At 59.1% G+C, this 18355-nt stretch overlaps 1 protein-coding gene across 2 annotated transcripts in view; it reads left to right on the top strand.

Annotated features, from left to right (window-relative positions):
- VAC14 (VAC14 component of PIKFYVE complex) overlaps nucleotides 1-17605 on the top strand; it is a 94214-nt gene extending 76609 nt beyond the window's left edge. For both annotated transcript variants that reach the window (XM_019757655.2, XM_074314600.1), the window contains exons 15-19: nucleotides 7270-7444; nucleotides 8939-9057; nucleotides 10240-10319; nucleotides 12351-12501; nucleotides 17009-17605. In XM_019757655.2, coding sequence (XP_019613214.1) covers nucleotides 7270-7444; nucleotides 8939-9057; nucleotides 10240-10319; nucleotides 12351-12501; nucleotides 17009-17171 — 688 coding nt within the window. In that variant the 3' untranslated portion in view covers nucleotides 17172-17605. The remainder of the gene's footprint in view (nucleotides 1-7269; nucleotides 7445-8938; nucleotides 9058-10239; nucleotides 10320-12350; nucleotides 12502-17008) is intronic.
- The last annotated feature ends 750 nt before the right edge of the window (nucleotides 17606-18355 follow it).

The following is an 18355-nucleotide window of genomic DNA, read 5'->3' as shown; positions in this document are numbered from 1 at the left end:
TGACTACCCTGGGCGGCGGAGGAAACAGGCCACCTCTCCTGGCTTTCCCTTGGTCCCTAGAGCAAGCCCCAAACCTGGAGAGAGGCGCCAGCGTGGCGCAGAGGGCCTCAGCCCCAGCTACCTCCATGAGACCCTTTGGCTTTCTTGGCCACTCCCACCCAAGTAAGGCCTTTCCTGGAGGTCTCCGGGTGAGCCCAGGTGTCTATGGCTGCCCAGAAACTGGCCGTGCCTCTCTTGAACAGAGGGACAGAGAGCAAAGTGGACAAAAGACCCCTTTCTACCTCTTCCTCCGCCTCCTTCCATCATGCCGTGCGCCTCCCTCCTTCGCCCGTCCACCAGCTCCCAGCAAGACCCAGAAAAACAAGCCTTCGTGCCGCCTCCTCCCACCCCCACCACCCCACCCTCAAGAAACTTTTAAGTGTATCAGACACATCGACTGCATTAAACACGATGAATTTTTAAGGCATGAGTTGGCAGGGTTACCATGGCTGCCTCTGCCCTGAGGGGCACACTGCCGAGGATTGATTGAAATAAATAAAACAGATTTACAATTTTCATACTTGGGAAGCAGAGAGCTGGAAGGGAAGAGGAGCAAGGGGGAGGGCAGGGGGAGTGAAACTCTGGAGCTTTCTGAACTTCACAGGAGAGGCCACTCCTTCCTCCCCCATCCTGATGGGACACTGACCCGAAAGCTGCTTTCTCTTTCAGTCCTAAAGGATTCCAGCTGTCAGGCAGGGACAAGGCCAGGAGGGCCCTTTTCCCGTGGGAATGGCTCTGGGCCCCTGTACTTTCTCTACTTGATGTTAGGCTGCACTTCAGAGTTATAGCTGTGAGACTCCAGGCATCTCCCAGGAAAGCCTATGTCCCGTTGGCTTTGGGCCACTGAGAGGACGTGGACACCAGCTAGTGGCCAAAGGAGAGAGGAAGTGAGGGCCTCTCCCTCCATGCACAGTATTGGTCTGTTCAGGACACAAGCAGCAGGCAGCTGGGGATGGATGAAGGAAGGAGGCCAGGCTAGGAGAAGGGGAGCACTGAGCAGGAGCACCCGAGGAGGGGCAGCAGAAGCGATGTGGCCCTGCCCTCAAGAATGCCTGGGCAGGAAGTGCCTGGAGATCGGTGCCCCCGCTGGCGGACCCAGCCCTGAGGCCAGCTTGCAGAGCCATGGAGTCCACCCCACCCGGAGCGTCTGGTTGCAGCATCTGAGAAGAGGCTGGAAGCAGGACCGCCTGCCCTGTCATCCTTCAGAGCCCCTGCTTAGCAGCGTTTGCCGCCGCAGAGCCAGCAGCGGCCAGCTGGAGAGCACAGCAGACCGCCCACCTCCCCCTTCCCCACAGGCCACACCACCCACCAAAGAGCTGAACTCGTGGGCCCCATGGGGCGGGAAAGCTGGACCTGCCTGGGTGGAGCTGGGGGTGCCCGGTGTCCTGATGCTGAAGCGTGTAGGAGGAGAGGCGTCTGGGGAGTGGGGGCTTCTGTAGGTGTCTAGGGCAGTTTCGAGAGAGGGCGCACGGACCTTCCTGTGTCAGGGGAAGCCCGACTAAGGAGGCGCCAAGTGAAATCATGCACGTGCCTGCCTCGCAGGTGGACTCACAGGGTGTGACTCCTGGGGGTCTGGACTGGCCCAGGAAGGACTTGTCCCCTTGATCACAGGGGAGATGGGGGTGTTAAAGAGATGGGGCACAGCCACCCACCTTGGAACTTGGCAGATGAGGCTAATTCTGAGTTCTCTGTTCGTCACAGGACAGCGCTCAGAGGAGGGCAAGGGTTGAAGCAGGACTGAGCTGTATTAATAGCAACTAGGGGAGATAAGGGGTGGGAGGTGGACGCCCCCAGACTTTATGCCCATCCATCAACATTGACATCTCTTTCCACGCAGGTGGGTTGGAATCTAGAATCTCCTCCTACCAGGCCAGCTGTTTTGTGTCCTGTGCTGGTGGCCACCTGTTGGTGTGGTCAGATTATTACTTGGGACAGTTGAGAAGGCCGGCCTGTGAGGAAAGGATCGCGCCAGCTTTCATTTCCACTTAAACTTCTCTGTAGTCATCAGGTGCCCTTTCCACATCCCTGTCCGATAACCTTGGGCTGACTCGCCAGTGGGGCTCAGAGGGCCGCCAGGATGGAGCACATTCCTGCTATGGGTCATCCCTGCTGTGGGTCAGAGTAGCATCTGCTGCTGCCTTTTGTCTCTTAAAAAGGCCAGGCCCAAGGAGGAGGGGACAGAAGAGAGGAGGGCAGCAACTCACTTGCCCAGCCAGCCGCTGCTCTGGCTCAGTGTCAGAACAGGCGGGGGCGTGGGCATGCCCTTACTTGGTGATGGAGCAGAGGAGAGCCCCAAAAGGCCAGCACAAGCATCTTGCAAGTGGTCCAGGGACCTGGGAAGGGTCTGCTGATGGTGGGGATGGGGTGGGGGTGCGGCTGGTGACTTTGCTGGTCCTGTTTTCTGAGTATGCAGGGCAGTGGAGTTAAAGGCACATGACAGTCCAGATTCCCAAGAAGGGCACCCATGCTCGGGCCCTGGAGCCCACACCTCGTTGTGGGGCCCCTGCCTTTGCAGCTGGGCCTGACTCCTCCTGCTGGGTCTCCCTGATGTCCCCACCCTCTGCCCCTCCCCACACCTCCACCCCCACCCCCACACCAGGCTGTGCCCTTCCCCCAGGCCCCTGCATTGCATCTGTCCTGAAAGGAACTGCTCAGACTCCCCCTTTCACTACCTATTCCTCAGTGCTGACCCTCTGTCCTTCATGCCCTGCCTGGGCCCCCAGAATGAACCCCTGCGAAAACAGGCTGCCCGGGTGGGGAGAAGCAGCTGGTGGGACCCCTGGAGAGCAGTGTCTGGCAGCACTGTCTGCACACGACCTGCTTTGGGGCTCAGAGCCACTGGCGGGTCTTGTCCTCCAAACCAAGGCTCGGTCTTACCCAAGTGGGTGGCCTGTCTAGGGTCCTGGAGGAGAAGCAGTGTGTGGCCCCTTCCACACTCAGGACAGGGTGAAGGAGAGCTCCAGGCCCCCTGTTGGCTAGCGGGAATCAGCCTGTGCCCATGCCATTCTCCCAGGACATGGGCAGCAGCTGTTGCCTCCTGCCCAGTCTGGGCCACATGGCCTCAGGGCATGACTCGCCAGACTGGAGCCAGTTGATGCTTTCCTCCTCCCACCGCTCTGGCCCACATGTCACCTAAAGCAGGGGCCGTGGGTGGATGCCAGGTGGGAGCTCAGAAGAGCACCTTTCACCATGGACCAGCACAGGCTGGTGGCCTTTTGGGACTGGAGTCTGGGACACAGTGGATGCTTGGCCAGTGTTATTGTTTGAAGGGGCAGTAACACTAAGCTCGCAACGGCTTGGCAAGTGTGGTGCAGCCACTTCTAGGAGGGCATGGCTGCAGAGTGCTTCCCCAGCCCCATCATATGCCCTGGCCTTTTGCAGCTGCCCGCCCCAAAGGAGGTAGCATCATCTCAATCCATTAGGGAAAGTGGTCCTTCTCTTAGGTCCTGGGAGCTTCAGAGGAGTCTGAGGACGGGTTCCTCCCCTGAGAGCTTCTGGTATGTGACAGAGGGACCAAAGAGAACGATTCCCTCCCTGGTAAGAACCCAGATCCGGAAGTAGGGGAACAGCTGTCCAGTCAAGCAGCAGGAGACATGAGGAGATGAAGGCAGAGCCCCACCCGGGGGCTCTGGTCGGAGTGTGAGTTCAGGGCACACACATAGGACCCTGCCCTACCCCGAAGGTAGATGTGCCCTCCCAGACCCCACCCAGAATCCCTCGTGCCCTGCCTCTCTGCCTTGTCCCCAAGCATTTCCAAGCCATTGTCTCATGATGAATAGCACTTTAATATGGGTATTAAAAATATGGGCAAATGTTTAATGCTTGCAAGCTGTGTTCCATTATGGATGCTATGCTAGAGAGCTAGGCAGGGAGCTCAAGCCAGGCCGGGGCTCAACAGAGAAGTGATGACGCAGCAGCCCTGCTCGGCAGCCATCTGCCAGCCCCACTGGGTGGGGACAGCCCCCAGTGCCCGCCTATGACAGGCACAAGGAGGCAGAGCAGTAAGGAGGGGCTCAGGTTCTCGAAGGTGCCTGCTGGGTCTGGATCCTCCCTTCCTGTTCCCCTGGTCGGCGGTGACTGGTGGTGGGTCCTCTGCACAGGGGTGATAGGACCCCCTGGCCAGGGTTATGTGAGGACTTGGCAAGAAGCCCCCTGGGTCTCCCTGGGCAGGGCAGCCAGGCCCTGGGTGATAAGGGCAAAGATGTGACCTCACGGCAGCGCTCTCTGCAGACCAGGCTGTGGTGCGCACAGGGGACATGCTGAGCGTAAGAATGTCCCAGGGCCCGTCCGTGAAACTTGATAGACATGTGCCTGGTTCCACCACACAGTAACGCTCAACAGGAATTTCTGAGCAGCTCCTGAGTGCCAGGCCCTAAGCAGAGCTTTCCAGGCCAGGAGGAAGTACAGGAGACCAGCGCGTCGTGAGTAAGGGAGGAATCATAAGAGCTGAGATGGAAGAGGAACTGACCAGAGTGTGAGATCCTGGAGCTGGTTGTATTTGGATCTTGTGTGAAGCCACTGGGGAGTGCCGTGCTCTGATTAGAACTGTTTAAGGAGTGTCCCATTTGGTGAGTAGAAGGTGAATTCTGGGGGTCAGAGAAGAGGCAGGGAAACCTATTAGAAACCAGCCTGGAGTTGACCAGGCAAGAAATGGCAGATGCTTGCCCCAGGGTGGGCCAGGAGGAGGCAGGATGTACCCTGAGTGGCCCTGACACACGGCCCAGGTGATCAAGGATGGCTTCCTCGTTGGGCCTGGAGCAGCTGGGTGGGCAGTGACACCATTTCCTGAGATGGGAAAAGCTGGGGAACCCACGTCTAGGGAGAAACCAAGAGTTGTGCTGTGGCCCTGCCAAGTTTGAAATGCTGGTTGGGCAGCCATGCAGGGCTACCCACCGGGCAGGTGGCTGTGCCATCCAGAGCTCAGTGGGGGCTCCAGAGGCACATGTGGGGCTCATGGATTTAGACACAGCTTTGAAAATATTCTTGGGACCAGATGTGGACACCAGGAAACACAGACTAGGGAGAGCAGAAGAGCTCTGGCAGCACTAGTGGAAAAGGAGCAGTCGATGAGGAGAGTGTCGTCGCTCGGGGCCAGGAGAAGAGCACGTCCAGAACACTGCCGTCCCTGACCTGTGTTCCCCGGACACCTCGCGCCCTCCTCTCCTGACTGCCAGTCCCTCCACACCCTCCCCAGCCTTCCTCATGTGACAGCCCCACCCCTGCCCCCCAGCTGCTTGTAGGTCCCCACCGGCCTGTGTCCCAGGAGAGTGCTGCCTGGCAGCTGCCTCAGCTGTTGGCCTCTGTCATGGAGACGGCGGCAGCTGCAGGCGACGGGCATTTGTGGCCATTTGTCAGAATGCTCCCCTTCCTCCCTGGCCTGCCCTTCTGGAACATTTCTCTTCCACAGCCCTGGAGACAGGGCTCATCTAGGGATGGGAGGACCAGCAGGGGACAGGAAGTGCTCTCTGCACTCCACCTAAGGGCAAGGCTTCCTCCTGTGAGCTGGCTGTCATTCCCATCCATGGTACCACTGGGGTACCCAACCAGGGGTCCCATTCGCCATATACAGTGCATCCCATGCAATTTGTCCCCAGTCTTGGCAACAGCCATCTCAGTAGCCCCATTGTATTACCCCAACTGGGGTAAAGATATTATTGCATAAACATTGGGTCACACAGCTGGTCAGGAGTACCAGGCTCTGGGCCCCCCACTCTCCTCCCCACCCCCCACCCACACCAGGTGAGCAGGGGAGCCCCCCAGGCAATGGCAAAGCCCTGGTACCCGCGCTCTCTCCCCACACACACCCCATCCCCTAACAGCCTTGTTTCGATTTCTCTGGCGGTTTCTTGCCCGGAGTCTGCTGGTTCCAGCTGGGCCTAGGCTGGAGCCTGCCTGCCCACTGTTTGCACTTCGTGGTTTGGCCTCGCTGTTACCAAATGCTCTCGGATTTTTCCGGGCCTGGGGTGGGGAGGAATCTTGTCCAGCCTGGCCCCAAGGCATGGCTGGTATTCAGAGGGAAGCAGGAAACCAGTCCCTGATAATGCTGAGTTTACTGCGAGTTCAGTGACCTGGGATGGACATGTTTCTGGCATGTTGGCTCCAAATGTGGTTCATGTTCAGCACACAAGACCTTAAGGCCTCAGACACTTGTCCCCTCCAGCCCCAGGTCTGGCCTGTGGCGCCTCCCTGGAGCAGAGACTTGGAGTCAGGCGGACAGGCGGGAGACAGGAGGGAGCACCGTGCTGGCACCAGCCCCGCAGCCAGGAGCTCAGGGACCACCCCACCCTCCGCACCAACCACTTGCCCTCTCGGGCACAGCCCGTGCCTGCTTCTTCTTTGGTGGCCGGAGCCTCAGGAAACCTGGACTCCTAACAGGGGGGCCTACTCACCCCTTCAAGGCCAGGCCTCCGTGGGCACAGGGGCAAACTCAGGAGGTCGACAGCCTTCCTCCAAGCCTGACCTTAAGACTGACCTGTTACTATTAATGTCACCTCGGCCCAGGGACCCTGGAAAAACTGTTTTTCTTCATTCTCTGGGTTCGCTGTTTTCCTGTTTATAAAATGGGGGCTCCTTTCCAGCACGCCCAAGACGTACCCCACCCTCCCCGAGACTCACTAATCCCATGACTTTGGTCAAGTCTTTGCCTCCCTGCACCAGAGCTTCATCGTCTGAACAGCAAAGATAAAACTCAGGGTTGTCATAAGGTTTGTTCTCCTCACAAAAGTCCTCCTGAGCCCCCGCTCCAGGCTAGGGTGGGGGTGCAGCCATGAACAGCACAAACAAGTTCCTGACCAAGAGGGCTCTCATGACTAGCCTGAGGAGGATTTGTCAGATGAAGATAAGGTCTCCAGAAAAGTAAAGCCGGGAAGGGGACAGGGAGTGCAGTGGTGTGTGGGAAATCAGGAAGGTAGCGCGGGGTCCTCTGGCAATATTGACAGCCAGAGGCCCAGCTGTGTCTCTCAGAACTCTGCTTCCTGGCCTGGGGCAGAGCAGGGTAATACATGCAGTCGGTGGGGCTCGGGAGTTGCTGGGCCAAGGTGAGTGATTTGGGGAGGCTTGGAGCCAGGCCCGCTGTGAGCAACGCCCTAATGTCCCCCCACAAACCTTAGAACCAGGGCCTCACACCAGCCCCAGGAAAAAGCCGGTTTCCTCAGGATGCTGAAAGACCAAGGAGAGGGTCCTCAGGTGGGCCCAGAGGTTTCCATAACTTCTGCTTTGCCTACTTTCCAGGCAGCTGTGCCTCCTGCTAAACGCAGAGAACATCTTTCACTCAATGGCAGACATCCTACTCCGAGAGGAAGACCTCAAGTTTGCCTCGACCATGGTCCACACCCTCAACACTATCCTGCTCACCTCCACAGAGCTCTTCCAGCTGAGAAACCAGCTCAAGGACCTGAAGACTCTGGTACTTGTGTCCATGGGCCCTGGCCCTGGATTTAATCCTGCATGCACGTGTGTACTCAGCCGTGCCAGCCCACGCCTCAGTCCCCGGGGATTGTCGGGGAGCAGACAGGATGAAATTGGAGAGTTCCCTGGTCCATTGTAAAATACAGATGCCCCTGTGTTGGCTACACATAAGCACCAGCCATGGGTGTGAGTCACAGCTGGTTTCCATGGAGCCAGAGCTGCAAAGGTCTCTGCCCACAGAAGGCTCTGTGCTCTTCTGTAGGCTCCACATGCCCTCCCTGACCCATCAAAGGCTGTGCCTTTTCCACTCATGACACCCCACTCCCACCCTGGAACTGCCCCCTTCCACACAGAGTGGGTTCAGTTCTGGGCCCTTGTGGTGGGACCCAGTAGGGTCATGGCCACTGGGCGATGCCATCCTGTCAGGGTCAGGCCTCGAGGTTGTCACTCCGGGTATCAAGTACACTGCTCTCCTCCTTGGCCCTGTCCCCCCACCCCCCACAGTCAGACACAGCTGTCTCACAAGGCGCCTTGTCGGAAGCCAGAGTGTCACAGCACTGCCTGTCCCAGGCTTTGGGTGAGGACCCAGCAGGGCTGCTCAGAGAGCAGGGAGGTGCTCAGCATCCTGCCATCCTGCTCTGGGGGATATGGTCAGCCCGGGGCCAGGGGCTGAGCTGCAGAGAGCCTCCAGGGATGGCCACCATCCTGGATATGCCAGGGGCTCCAGGGCTTTCGTTCCCAAATCGGGGCTGTGGCCACCACCCCCAGCTCAGACCCTGCCTCCGCCCCCACTCAGGGAGTCTCAGGGACATCAAGCCTGGTCTGAGGGCATCTGGGGCCAAGCTGCTCAGAACGATCCAGACCACACCCCTGCCTGCTTCCTGTGGTTCCTTTCAGACATTCGCAGAGGCTTTAAGAATTTTCCTCAGGGCAGGGGCTCCCCCAAATGTGGGCTCAGCTCCTGGGCTTGTTCCCAAGTGCAAGGTGGGCCACAAAGGAGGGAGGAGATATGGTATTTGAGGATGAGAGGAGGCGCTGCAGGGAGAGCCTGGGCCCTGAGGAAACATTTTCTTCACCCGTACTCTGCACCTCCTGTTACACCCCCTTCCAGCCCAGCAGGGTCCTGGAGAGGACAGTTACTATTATTTGCCGAGGGCAGAAATGCCAGCACAAGGGACAGGCTCACTCCCCACCAGGCCCTGCAGCCACCACCACGTGGCTCTGTGGGACCACGAGTAATCACAGGGTCTGAGGAAGAACTGTCAGCGTTTCCTTTGTGACAGCTTGTTCCCAACTGGACTGCCAAACAGCTCAGGGAGCTGATCTGGCTCCTGGCGTTCCGAAAGGAGCCTGGGTCTCAGGCTGTGGCCCTTCCCTCTCAGGTCCCTACATGGACCACGGGTGGGGAGGAGCTGGTGGGGAGGAGCTGGTGGGGAGGAGCTGGTGGGGAGGAGCGGGGTCTCTGTTAACTGCTCACACGTCTCCCCCTTAGGAGAGCCAGAACCTGTTCTGCTGCCTGTACCGCTCCTGGTGCCACAACCCGGTCACCACCGTGTCCCTCTGCTTCCTCACCCAGAACTATCGGCATGCCTACGACCTCATCCAGAAGTTGTATCCTTCACTCACTGAGCGTGTCCCCTTCCCACCCACCATGGCTGATACCCATACTCCTGCCCTCAGGCTGGTGGTATCAGAACCCACATGGGCAGGGGGAGGGGTCATCTGCGGCCTCATTGAGGGGCGCTGGCCCTGGAGAAACCTTCTGAGTTGGGGATAGAGGCTGAGCAGACTGTGTAGGTGCAGGTGCTCGGGGGGACAGGCAGGAGTGCGCTCTGCTCACGATGGCTCGGTCTTGGCCGGGGGTGGGGCAAGAGAGGAGGCCTGGGAGCAAGGAAGGCTGTTGGGCTGCAGCAGGCAGGTGCAGGGGAGGCCTGTGGGCTTGAGCTGAATGACGGCAGTGCTGCTGGTGAGTAGCCCAGAGACGTTCGGGGGCCACAGAGCCAGAGCCCAGCAGGTTCAGCAGATGACACAGTAGGGAGAAGCGGGCTGAACAGGAGGCCTCAGGAAGAGGGAAGACCCCAGCGTGCCTCAGAACCTGCCTCAGCGAAAGGCATCCGTGATCAAGCAAACCAGCCTCTTTTGTGAATGCCTGGCTTGTGGGCCTGGATAAGAGCGCTTCTTAGGGTGCCAGATTGCCCTCCTTCCGTGATGGGCCAGGAGCTGGAGGCTAAGGAAAGAGGCCCTGAGATGTCTGCACTGAGGATGAGCTGTGGCCTTGCCTGGCTCCCCAGGTGCCTGCTCGCCTTCCACAACTTAGATTTGCTCCTGTCAGCCACTGCTGTGAGCCAGGCATCACGGGCCATATGCCTGCCGCAGCCCTGCTCTTGGCCTTGCTAACGGGCGTCCACTCAGGCAGGAGCAGGGGCCTTTCCTGCCCAGCCCTCCCCCACAGGCTGCAGCGCCGTGATCAGAGCCTTTCAGAGCCCAGAAGGCACTGGGAGAGAGCTGCCAGAGCAGAACCGGAGTGCTCGTGCAAGGGGGACAGCTGTGCCACTTTTCACTTAGAGGGACACAAAGGCAAAAAGAATAGACTAACATCCTTCGTGTGCTGAACGCTGTAACTTGGGCAGAAGCAGGTTCTGTGCTCGGAACCCGGGCCTGGTGGCAGGAGAGGTGTTCTGAGCTGCTGGGTCAAGCGCCAGCTCTTCAGTTGCCCCCACCCCCAGCTGAGGCCCCTCACAAAGATAGGTTGTCATGGCCCAGTGGGCAGACGTTCCTTGACTGCCCACCCAGCGGGGACCTGGAGGTCACTGTGGATTTCCTCACGGAGGTGGACAAGCTGGTACAGCTGATCGAGTGCCCCATCTTCACATGTAAGGGCCCTGCCTCTGGCCTTGGGCTGGCTTGGCATGAGGCAGGGGTGAAGCCGCCCTCGGAGAGGAGGGAAGGAGGAGGGAGGGAGTGCAGTCACCCCAGGGATGCTCTAGAATGTCAGGAATGTAAGGCTGGGGATGGCAGAGCTGAGACCAGATGGAGCAGGGCTGGGACACATATGGCTCCTGCCCGTGTGCCTCCCGGTGGGGCTCCTGGACACACCAGCGCTGACAGCAAAACCCACCTGAAAGTTAGTACCATCCCTGCCAGGGAGAACTAGAGCAGTGCTGTCGGGACAAGTGGGCAGCCCACCCCACCCCTGCAAGCATGGCGCCCTCTGCCCTGGCTCTTAGGAGCCGTGGGGACCCTGGGCCCACCTGCTGGTGCTCCTGTGTACCCAGGAGCCACACACTCATCTCTGCAAAGCAGAGCTGGCATTGGCGGGGAGCTAATGGGCGGGAGCTGCCTGATTGTAACACCCAGGCTAAATGTGCAAAAGTGGCAGCTGGCTGGGGCGAGCACAGCTCTTGGCGCCTCAACACATGCAACGCCTTCACCCAGAGCAGGCGGCTCTGAATGAAACTCGCGTGCTTACGGGGCGGTGGGGAAGCAAGCCGGGAGGCAGTGCTGCCGGTGGCCACCTTCTTGCGGAGCAAGCCACCCAGGCCTCCTACTCTCTGGCAGCACCTCTGACCTATTCAGGCTGAGCCTATCGGCCTTCACCCTGGAGCCCAAAGGCAGATGCAGAGGCCCCTCCCCCTTGCTCCCATCCAAAGAGAAGGCAGCTTCTCCAAACAGCCAGGCACCACTCTGGTAGATGCCCGGGAGACACAGTTGTGGAGGGAGACCCTTTTCCCAGCAGAGAACACCAAAGCCTGTCCCAAGTGGTCCCCTGACCTGACATCTCACTTCCCCAAGGGCATCCAGGCACAACACCCTAGGTCCAGCCTGACCCTAGAAAAGCCACAAACATCTTCTCTCTAGGCCCAGGGCTTTGTTGGGTGACCACAACAGATGCAGCCTGGTCCTGCCCAGCACCCATTCCAACGCCAGGTTGCCTGGACCCCACTGATAGCTGGCTTGGTCCGAAAGCCCCAGCTTCCCCAGGGCCCAGGGGAGAGACTGGACTCAAAATAGGCCCACACTTCTGCTGGAGTTGCTACGGGCAACTGGGGGTGACTGCTCAGGTCCACACTGGTGGCTCCTGCCTCCTAGGGCAAGGGGAGGGGCTGCAGGAAGCCCCCTGCTTCTCCCTGGCCCCAAGGCCTGGTGGCATCCTCTTCCAGGGTGACCCCAGCCCCTGCACAGCTGCTGCTGGGTCACATGGCCTCTCCAGAAGAGGGGTCTCATCCTCCAGAAAGGGTACCCCGCACTGGGCCTAGACACACAGGAGGGAGAAGCCGGTGACTCTCCTGGAGGGGTTCAGAGGAGAGAAGCATGGCCCTGTTTAGTTGGGATGGGTGCTGGGCAGGACCCAGGGTGCATCTCCTCCCGTCAGGTGGGGGTGCTGGGCAGGGCTGGTATCTGAGGTGGGTTTCCCAAAGCCCCTACCAGAGACACTCCTGGCTTGGTTTGTGTTTAAGCCACACACAAAAGCATTTTTCCATCCTGCCCTCCCTCAAAGCTGTCCTAATCCAGTCTTTCTCTCCAGCTCACCCTATTTATAACTCTCTTGTGCTGGCACGTGTGGAGCAGACCAGGGAATCTGGTACACTGCAGGCCCCAAGCCCCCTCGTTACCAGGGAGGCAGTGAGTGTGGGGGCAGGGTCTAGGCCCAGCAGCAGGTTGGGAGTCGCCAGGCTGAGGTGACTGTTGGGAAGATCAGACAGATGGGCAGGTGGGTAGGTGGGAAGAAAGAACAGTGAGATCATGGGGACAGCTAAGTGCTGCTGGAGGAAGGGCAGGCATCTGGCTGTTGAGGAGTGCCCCTTGCTCGAACCACAGCCACCTGGCTGGCCCTCTCCTAGTCAGCCTAAGGGGTAGGGTAGGGCCGTGCCAGGCCCTGACCCCTGACCTCTGCACTCCCGTAGATCTGCGCCTGCAGCTGCTGGATGTGAAGAACAACCCATACCTGATCAAGGCCCTGTACGGCCTGCTCATGCTGCTGCCCCAGAGCAGCGCCTTCCAGCTGCTCTCCCACCGGCTCCAGTGCGTGCCTAACCCTGAGCTGCTGCAGACCGAGTAAGTGCTGGGCGGGACTGCTGCCCTCTGCCTCCATGGGGGTCTCCCTTACCTCAGCGTCACACCCCTGTGTCACTGTGGACCCTGTCCACCCCACAGCCACCTGGCCCTTGGGCCTCTCATTTCCATATCAGAACTCCAGGCTGGGGAATTCTGGGAGTAAGTGGTAAGTGGTAGTGATACCCTCTAAGCAACCAGGGTTGAGTTAATCTAAAAAATCAGAAGGCGTGTTGCAGTCACTTAGAGGCCCCTAGAGAGAAACTCCCCTCCGTCTGTGGGAGAGGCTCAGACCTGGGCTCCTGAAGACCCCGGCATTGCTGGGACCTGCCCAGTCCCTCCTGGGTGGGTGGGAGGTAGGAGTGTACCCGTGGCTTCACTGCTTGGGTCCTGCCCCCGAGAACAGGTCCTAGACACCTCCACCGAGGGGCCCAGCATGGCAGCTCTGGCAGGGGCTGCAGCCCCAGTGGTGGGGGCGGTCCAGGCTCCCACCCGAATCCACTACTGGCCCGGCCCCCAGAGCCTGTTGGGCCGTGTCTATATTTGGTAACCCTTGGAGGCTTTGCCTCATCCACAGGCATTTGGCATCCGAGATGGAAAATTTCACTTGTCAGGTCGCCATGGAAACAAGCAGAGCCACTGAGAAGATTTACGCTGAATGGAGCGCACCCAGCTTGCATCAGATGCCCTGTGTGTCTAGAATTCCCTCCCAGGCTGTTGGAGCCACTCGGCAGGCCTGGCGCCTCGCTCCCTCGCAGGGCCTTCGGCCTTTGCCCTTGGGATGCATGCAGGCAGCCTTGAGATGGGCCTGCCTGGCACTTGGGGTCCCGAATGCGATCCGAGCCCTTGTGCCCTCCGTACCACCCCTCCCACCCAGCCTGGCCTCTCCAGAGCCTGGGTGTGGGCACCTCACTAGTTGTCTGCCCCAGGCCAGCTGGAGGGGCTTGAGCCCTTAGCAAGTGAGGTCCCTGGGCCAAGGCCCAGCTCCTGCCTCCCCGACCCTCTCCCCAAACTGCAGCTCTTCAGGGTGGCAGTGCTAGGCACTGTCCCAGCTGCTCATGGTGTCAGCGGGTAATCCCCAGGGGAGCAGGGAGTAGCCATGGAGTTGGGTTTGCATTTGGAGAGAGGCCCTGAAGCCACACCAGGCCTTGCCTCTACACTGGCCTTTCTAATACCCAATGGGCATTAGGGTCGCCCTGGCAGGCACTTAGGAAGGAAGGTGCAGCTGGAGGGGACAAGGGGGCAGGAAGGACTGCTTCCCTGTGACCTCTGGTTTCCCCCTGGGAACCAGCCTGCCTTCCTAGAGGAGGCCGCTGGGCCGGGCCACGGACCCTACACTACAATGCTAAGGGCAAGTCTCCTCTCCAAGTTCTGCCCGTTACATCTCCTTTTCTTAGAGTAGTCAGACCCTCTCTGCGTACCCCAAGCCCGGGTAGAGCAAATTGGCAGAGGGAAGCTAGGAAAATGAGAATTCCCTCAGAATATCCCATGGTCAGTCAGCGAAGTCTCGGAACAAGGGATTGAGGCCTCTGGGTAGAGAAGCCTACAGGTCAGTGGACGGTTCACAGGCCTGGATTAGGATCTGATCCGAGCTCTGCCGGGGATTTGCTATGTGACATCAGGCAGGCCCCACACTCTGTCCGGGCTCTTGGTTTCTGTGTCCATAAATGAGCATTTGGACTAAATGGTTGCTCGAGGCTCTGACTGGTCTTCACGGCCCTAGGTTCCCAGCCTTTCTTAGCAAGGCCCTAGGCAGAGCTGTCCCAGATGCAAGCAGGCAACAGTGGGCGAGGAAGGGGCTTCATGAACAGCTGGGGGAGGGGTCAGATTGCAAAGTTGGGCACAGAGGGACAGCTCACACTCTGGAGAGGGGGCTGAGGACAGTCTCAGCCCTGAGAGGGACAGGCAGCTGGAGGGCAGCCTCAGGTTGCCTGACAGGCCTGCAAGCTGGAACAGCTGGGGCAGTTGCTGCGGTCCTTGCCCCTCCCTCTGTGTGCTCAAGGCGCCGGCAGGGCTAGGGGACCCTGGCTTCCCTCAGGCTTGCGGGCCACTCCCCAAAGACCATCTCCTCAGTGAGGCAGGAGGGATCCTCTGAAAGAAAAGCTGGTGACACCAGCATTAGCCTGGTGACAGGTGTGTGGGTGGGGTGGCAGGAGAGAGGGTCAGCTTTGAGTCCTGGAATCCAGCTCTGTGCTGCTAGCTGGGTATCCCCCAGTCATTCACTGTCTGAGGTTTATTGTGAACACGGAGAGAACGTGAAGGCCTGAGCAGTGGCCGTGTCCACTATGAGAGGCAGGGAGAGGAGCCCTGTCCTTCATGCTCAGAGGAGACCCCCACCCGGCCCCATAGGACACACCCCTTCCTGCTCCCAAGACTTCAGGCCAGGAAAACTCCGTCCAAAGAGAGACTGACTCACTGCAGACAGGACTTGCTACCATAAGGGCCCAGAGCGCAAGGTGCAGCCCACTCCTTCCCCACCCCCACCCTCACCGTGGCCACATCTGCATATCACCTTAGGTTTGCCATCCATTGCTGGCATCTCCACAGACACCCCTCATCTCAGTCCTTACTCTGGACCTAATGCTTTGGCTTGCCAGGAGTGTGAGGGAGAAGCATACACACCCGTGGACGCCCAGCATCAAATGACTACTTGAAATAGCTGTGTGGCCTCATGTTTTCAGGCCTGGGTTAGGGTAGCATCTGGCCACCCCCTAGAGTTAGAGTTCCAAGTTCCAGGGTGTCCCTCAGCCTCCTCAGAAGCACAGGTTGCTCTCTTGGGGCAGTGGCACCTGGGCCACAGAGTTACTGACAGGGAGGCCCCTCCCCTGTTCCCAGGAGTTGAAAGCAGCAGCCAGAGTCCAGAATGCTGCACCCCTAGAGCAGGCCCCACTCATCTCCTTTTGATCTTTGTTGAACTAATGTTGCCTGAGCCCCAGCTCAGGAGGCAAGGCCTGAGGCCCAGGAAAGAAACAGCCACAGCCACCAGCCAAGGTGTTTTCAGGTGGTACTTTCAACAGGAAGGCAGGAAGGAAACAGGCTGGTAGGGTTGCAGGGGGCCACCTCCAGACTCCAGAGGCATCCCAACCATGGAAAGGATTCCCACTGCCCCTGGTCCTGCCCCAGCAGCCTGGTGGGTGGTCAGCGATGCCTGTCAGGTTATGACCATTGGTTGGTTGCCTGTACCTCACCAGGGGCCAAGCTCAGTACTGACAGTTCCATTTGGGTAAAGCCCCAAAATTGTGTTTCCCCCAAAATGAACTGAGTAACGGATGTGCCCCAGGCCTCAAGCTGCTGGGCCCTGGCTGGCCTCACCTCAGGGCAGAGCTGTAGCCACACTGTCCGTCGATCAGGTACCTAGGTCTGGAGGAATCCCCACAACCCCATGGCATGGCTCCTGTGGCCACCCCGTTTTACAGGTGAGGAGGCTGAGTCACATGTCCAAGGTCAAATGGCTAGGAAGTGGCATTGTTACTATTGAGCTGTGTCTGTCTATGCCCTGTGCTTAGCTGCTGCCTGGACACCCCCCACCCCGACCCCATATTGGGGTCTGTTCATGAATTTAGAAGGTCCAAGGATGAACAGCTCACAGCCTTCATGAGACCCCTCACTTAGAGCTCCAAAGGCCACCAGGCCTCAGGGGCTGGAGGAAGATACTTGCCAGCCCACACAGATCTGCTTCCCTAAGCCAGTGAGGTTATATGAGGGAGGAGCAGTCTACCATGTGACTCTGCGGGGGGCATGGTTAGGAATGGGCCAGGGGCCTAAGGAGAGCTAGTCCCAGGGGCAAGCTAAACACTGGGCTTGAAGGGGGCAGCAGAGCAACTACATTGCACGACAAGGGAGCATCAGGCACATTGGAGTTGTGCAGTGTACAACCTGTGCTGCTGTACAGAGCAGCTGGGGAAGATGGTAGCAATAGAAGTTGTAGGAGCCATCAGCATGCTCAGTGTTGACACTAGCTTTCCTTCCCCGGGGGCAGGGAATGACTGCAGGCCTCTGGGCCCCAACACTCAAAAACAGTTGACCGGCCAAGTTGAGGGTCCAGTAGAGACTCTAGCCATCCTTGTTGTCCCTGGCGCTAGCCTGGGCCCCAGAGAAAGGGCCAGGCTGCCTCCTCCCCTTTATCCCTGGATCCTCTTCCAGGCCCCAGCTGGCTTCCTGGCTGGCTGTTAGCCCTGGCTTTCACCCCAAAGGGAGCCACTCGTAAACAGGAAATGCTTCTCAATGCAATGCCTACTCTGGGCTCCGTTGCCAGCCCACAGGCTGAAGGCCATATCCAAGCAGCAGTGTTGACTGACTCACCAACTGTGGGGGAGGGGATGCTCATCGGGCTCCCCAACTCCTTGGGGCTGTTGGGGAAGGGATGCTGGACCTGAGGCAGACAGACTCCCTGAGGGTGAGTTCCACCAGCCTGTGGCCCTGCCCTCCTGTGCCAGGTGCTGCCTGCCCCCCAGCAGCCCCCACAAGTGCTGAGACACTGATGCTGGCCCCTTCTGCTTCCTCTCCCCAGAGATAGTCTGAAGGCAGTCCCCAAGTCGCAGAAAGCAGATTCCCCCAGTATCGACTACGCAGAGCTGCTGCAGCACTTTGAGAAGGTCCAGAAGAAGCATCTGGAAGTGAGGCACCAGCGGAGTGGGCGTGGGGATCACCTGGACCGAAGGGTTGTCCTCTGACAGGCCTGGCATGGAGAAGCGTCCACGGAGTGGTCCCATGGAGCCTTTCCCAACAGTCCGAGGACCTAACTCAAGGGTAGGGCTGGCTCTGGCCACCCGCCCAGGGCAGGGTAGGGGGACAGAGGCTGCTCTGTCCACCCAAGCTCCTCTCACAGCCCAGCCCCCCGGGCTTCCAGCATTCTCAGCTGCACCCCGGCATTCGGACAGAGCTGGCTTCTCACCAGGGTGGGGCCACAGCCTCAGACACCACCTATCCTCTGGAATCGGTCTCTTTCTAATACCCTCTTGTAAAGAGCTTTACCTCCCCAGCCCACCAGAGTTCTGGCCTCGTGTGATGTGTGTATACATCATACCTGTGTGCACATAGAGACCAGCACAGAGGTCCGTATGAATGATGCACCCCCGCCCCAATAAAGAAATGACAGAAAACCCTTGACCTGTGCCCGCCTGTTCTTTCTCACTGGCGCCTGCCCCTGAACCTTGCCAGCTGTCCTGAAGACCTGGTCTCAGGGTGGCCCCGAGGAGTGCTGGCTACACTGGGAGAGGCTGGTCACTGCATACTGACCTGCCTGGAACCCTGAACCCTTCCTGGGCACCTAATCTGACTTTTCCATTAGGATTCCCCTGGGGACAATGGGACATGTCCCCATTGGACAGATGACCATTTCTGAATGAATGGTCATTGCACACTGCAGATCCCTGGATGAAAGAGAAGGCCCAGACTAGTGCGAGGAGGAAGAGGGCTTCCCAGGTGCCCACCCCTGGGCTAAATGGTTTGGCTAAATGAGCCTCACCTTTCAGCACCTGGGACCTCCTGACCCAGCGTAGGGAAGCCTTGGACTGATCTAAGGAGCTCCTAAGTGGCCCTCACAGCCCCAAGGATGGGGGAGAAGGTGCTTTTCTCTAGAGCCCCAGCCGCCCCAGGAGTATGGGTTTCCCTGCTGGAGTCTCCAGGATGTCAGGCTGCACTGGCCCTGGCCCACGTGCACACAGTACGTTCCCACACACGTGTACCCAGGCATCAGGGACTGGGGACACAGCCCACTTCTGCCCTGCTGGTCCAAAATGGACCCCACCCCCCCAAGGAAGGAAGTTGCCTGAGGACCAAGACACCTCCACCCCAAATCCTGGTCACCCCGCTTGTTAAAGGAGCCAAAGAACTCTGGAGGAGGGTCCGAGCTCGT

The sequence above is a fragment of the Rhinolophus sinicus genome, linkage group LG11 (assembly GCF_036562045.2).
Source record: "Rhinolophus sinicus isolate RSC01 linkage group LG11, ASM3656204v1, whole genome shotgun sequence".
In the NCBI taxonomy this organism is placed as follows: Eukaryota; Metazoa; Chordata; class Mammalia; order Chiroptera; family Rhinolophidae; genus Rhinolophus; species Rhinolophus sinicus.
Note: the sequence above shows the minus strand (reverse complement) of the source record. Positions and strands in the feature narration are given on the sequence as shown.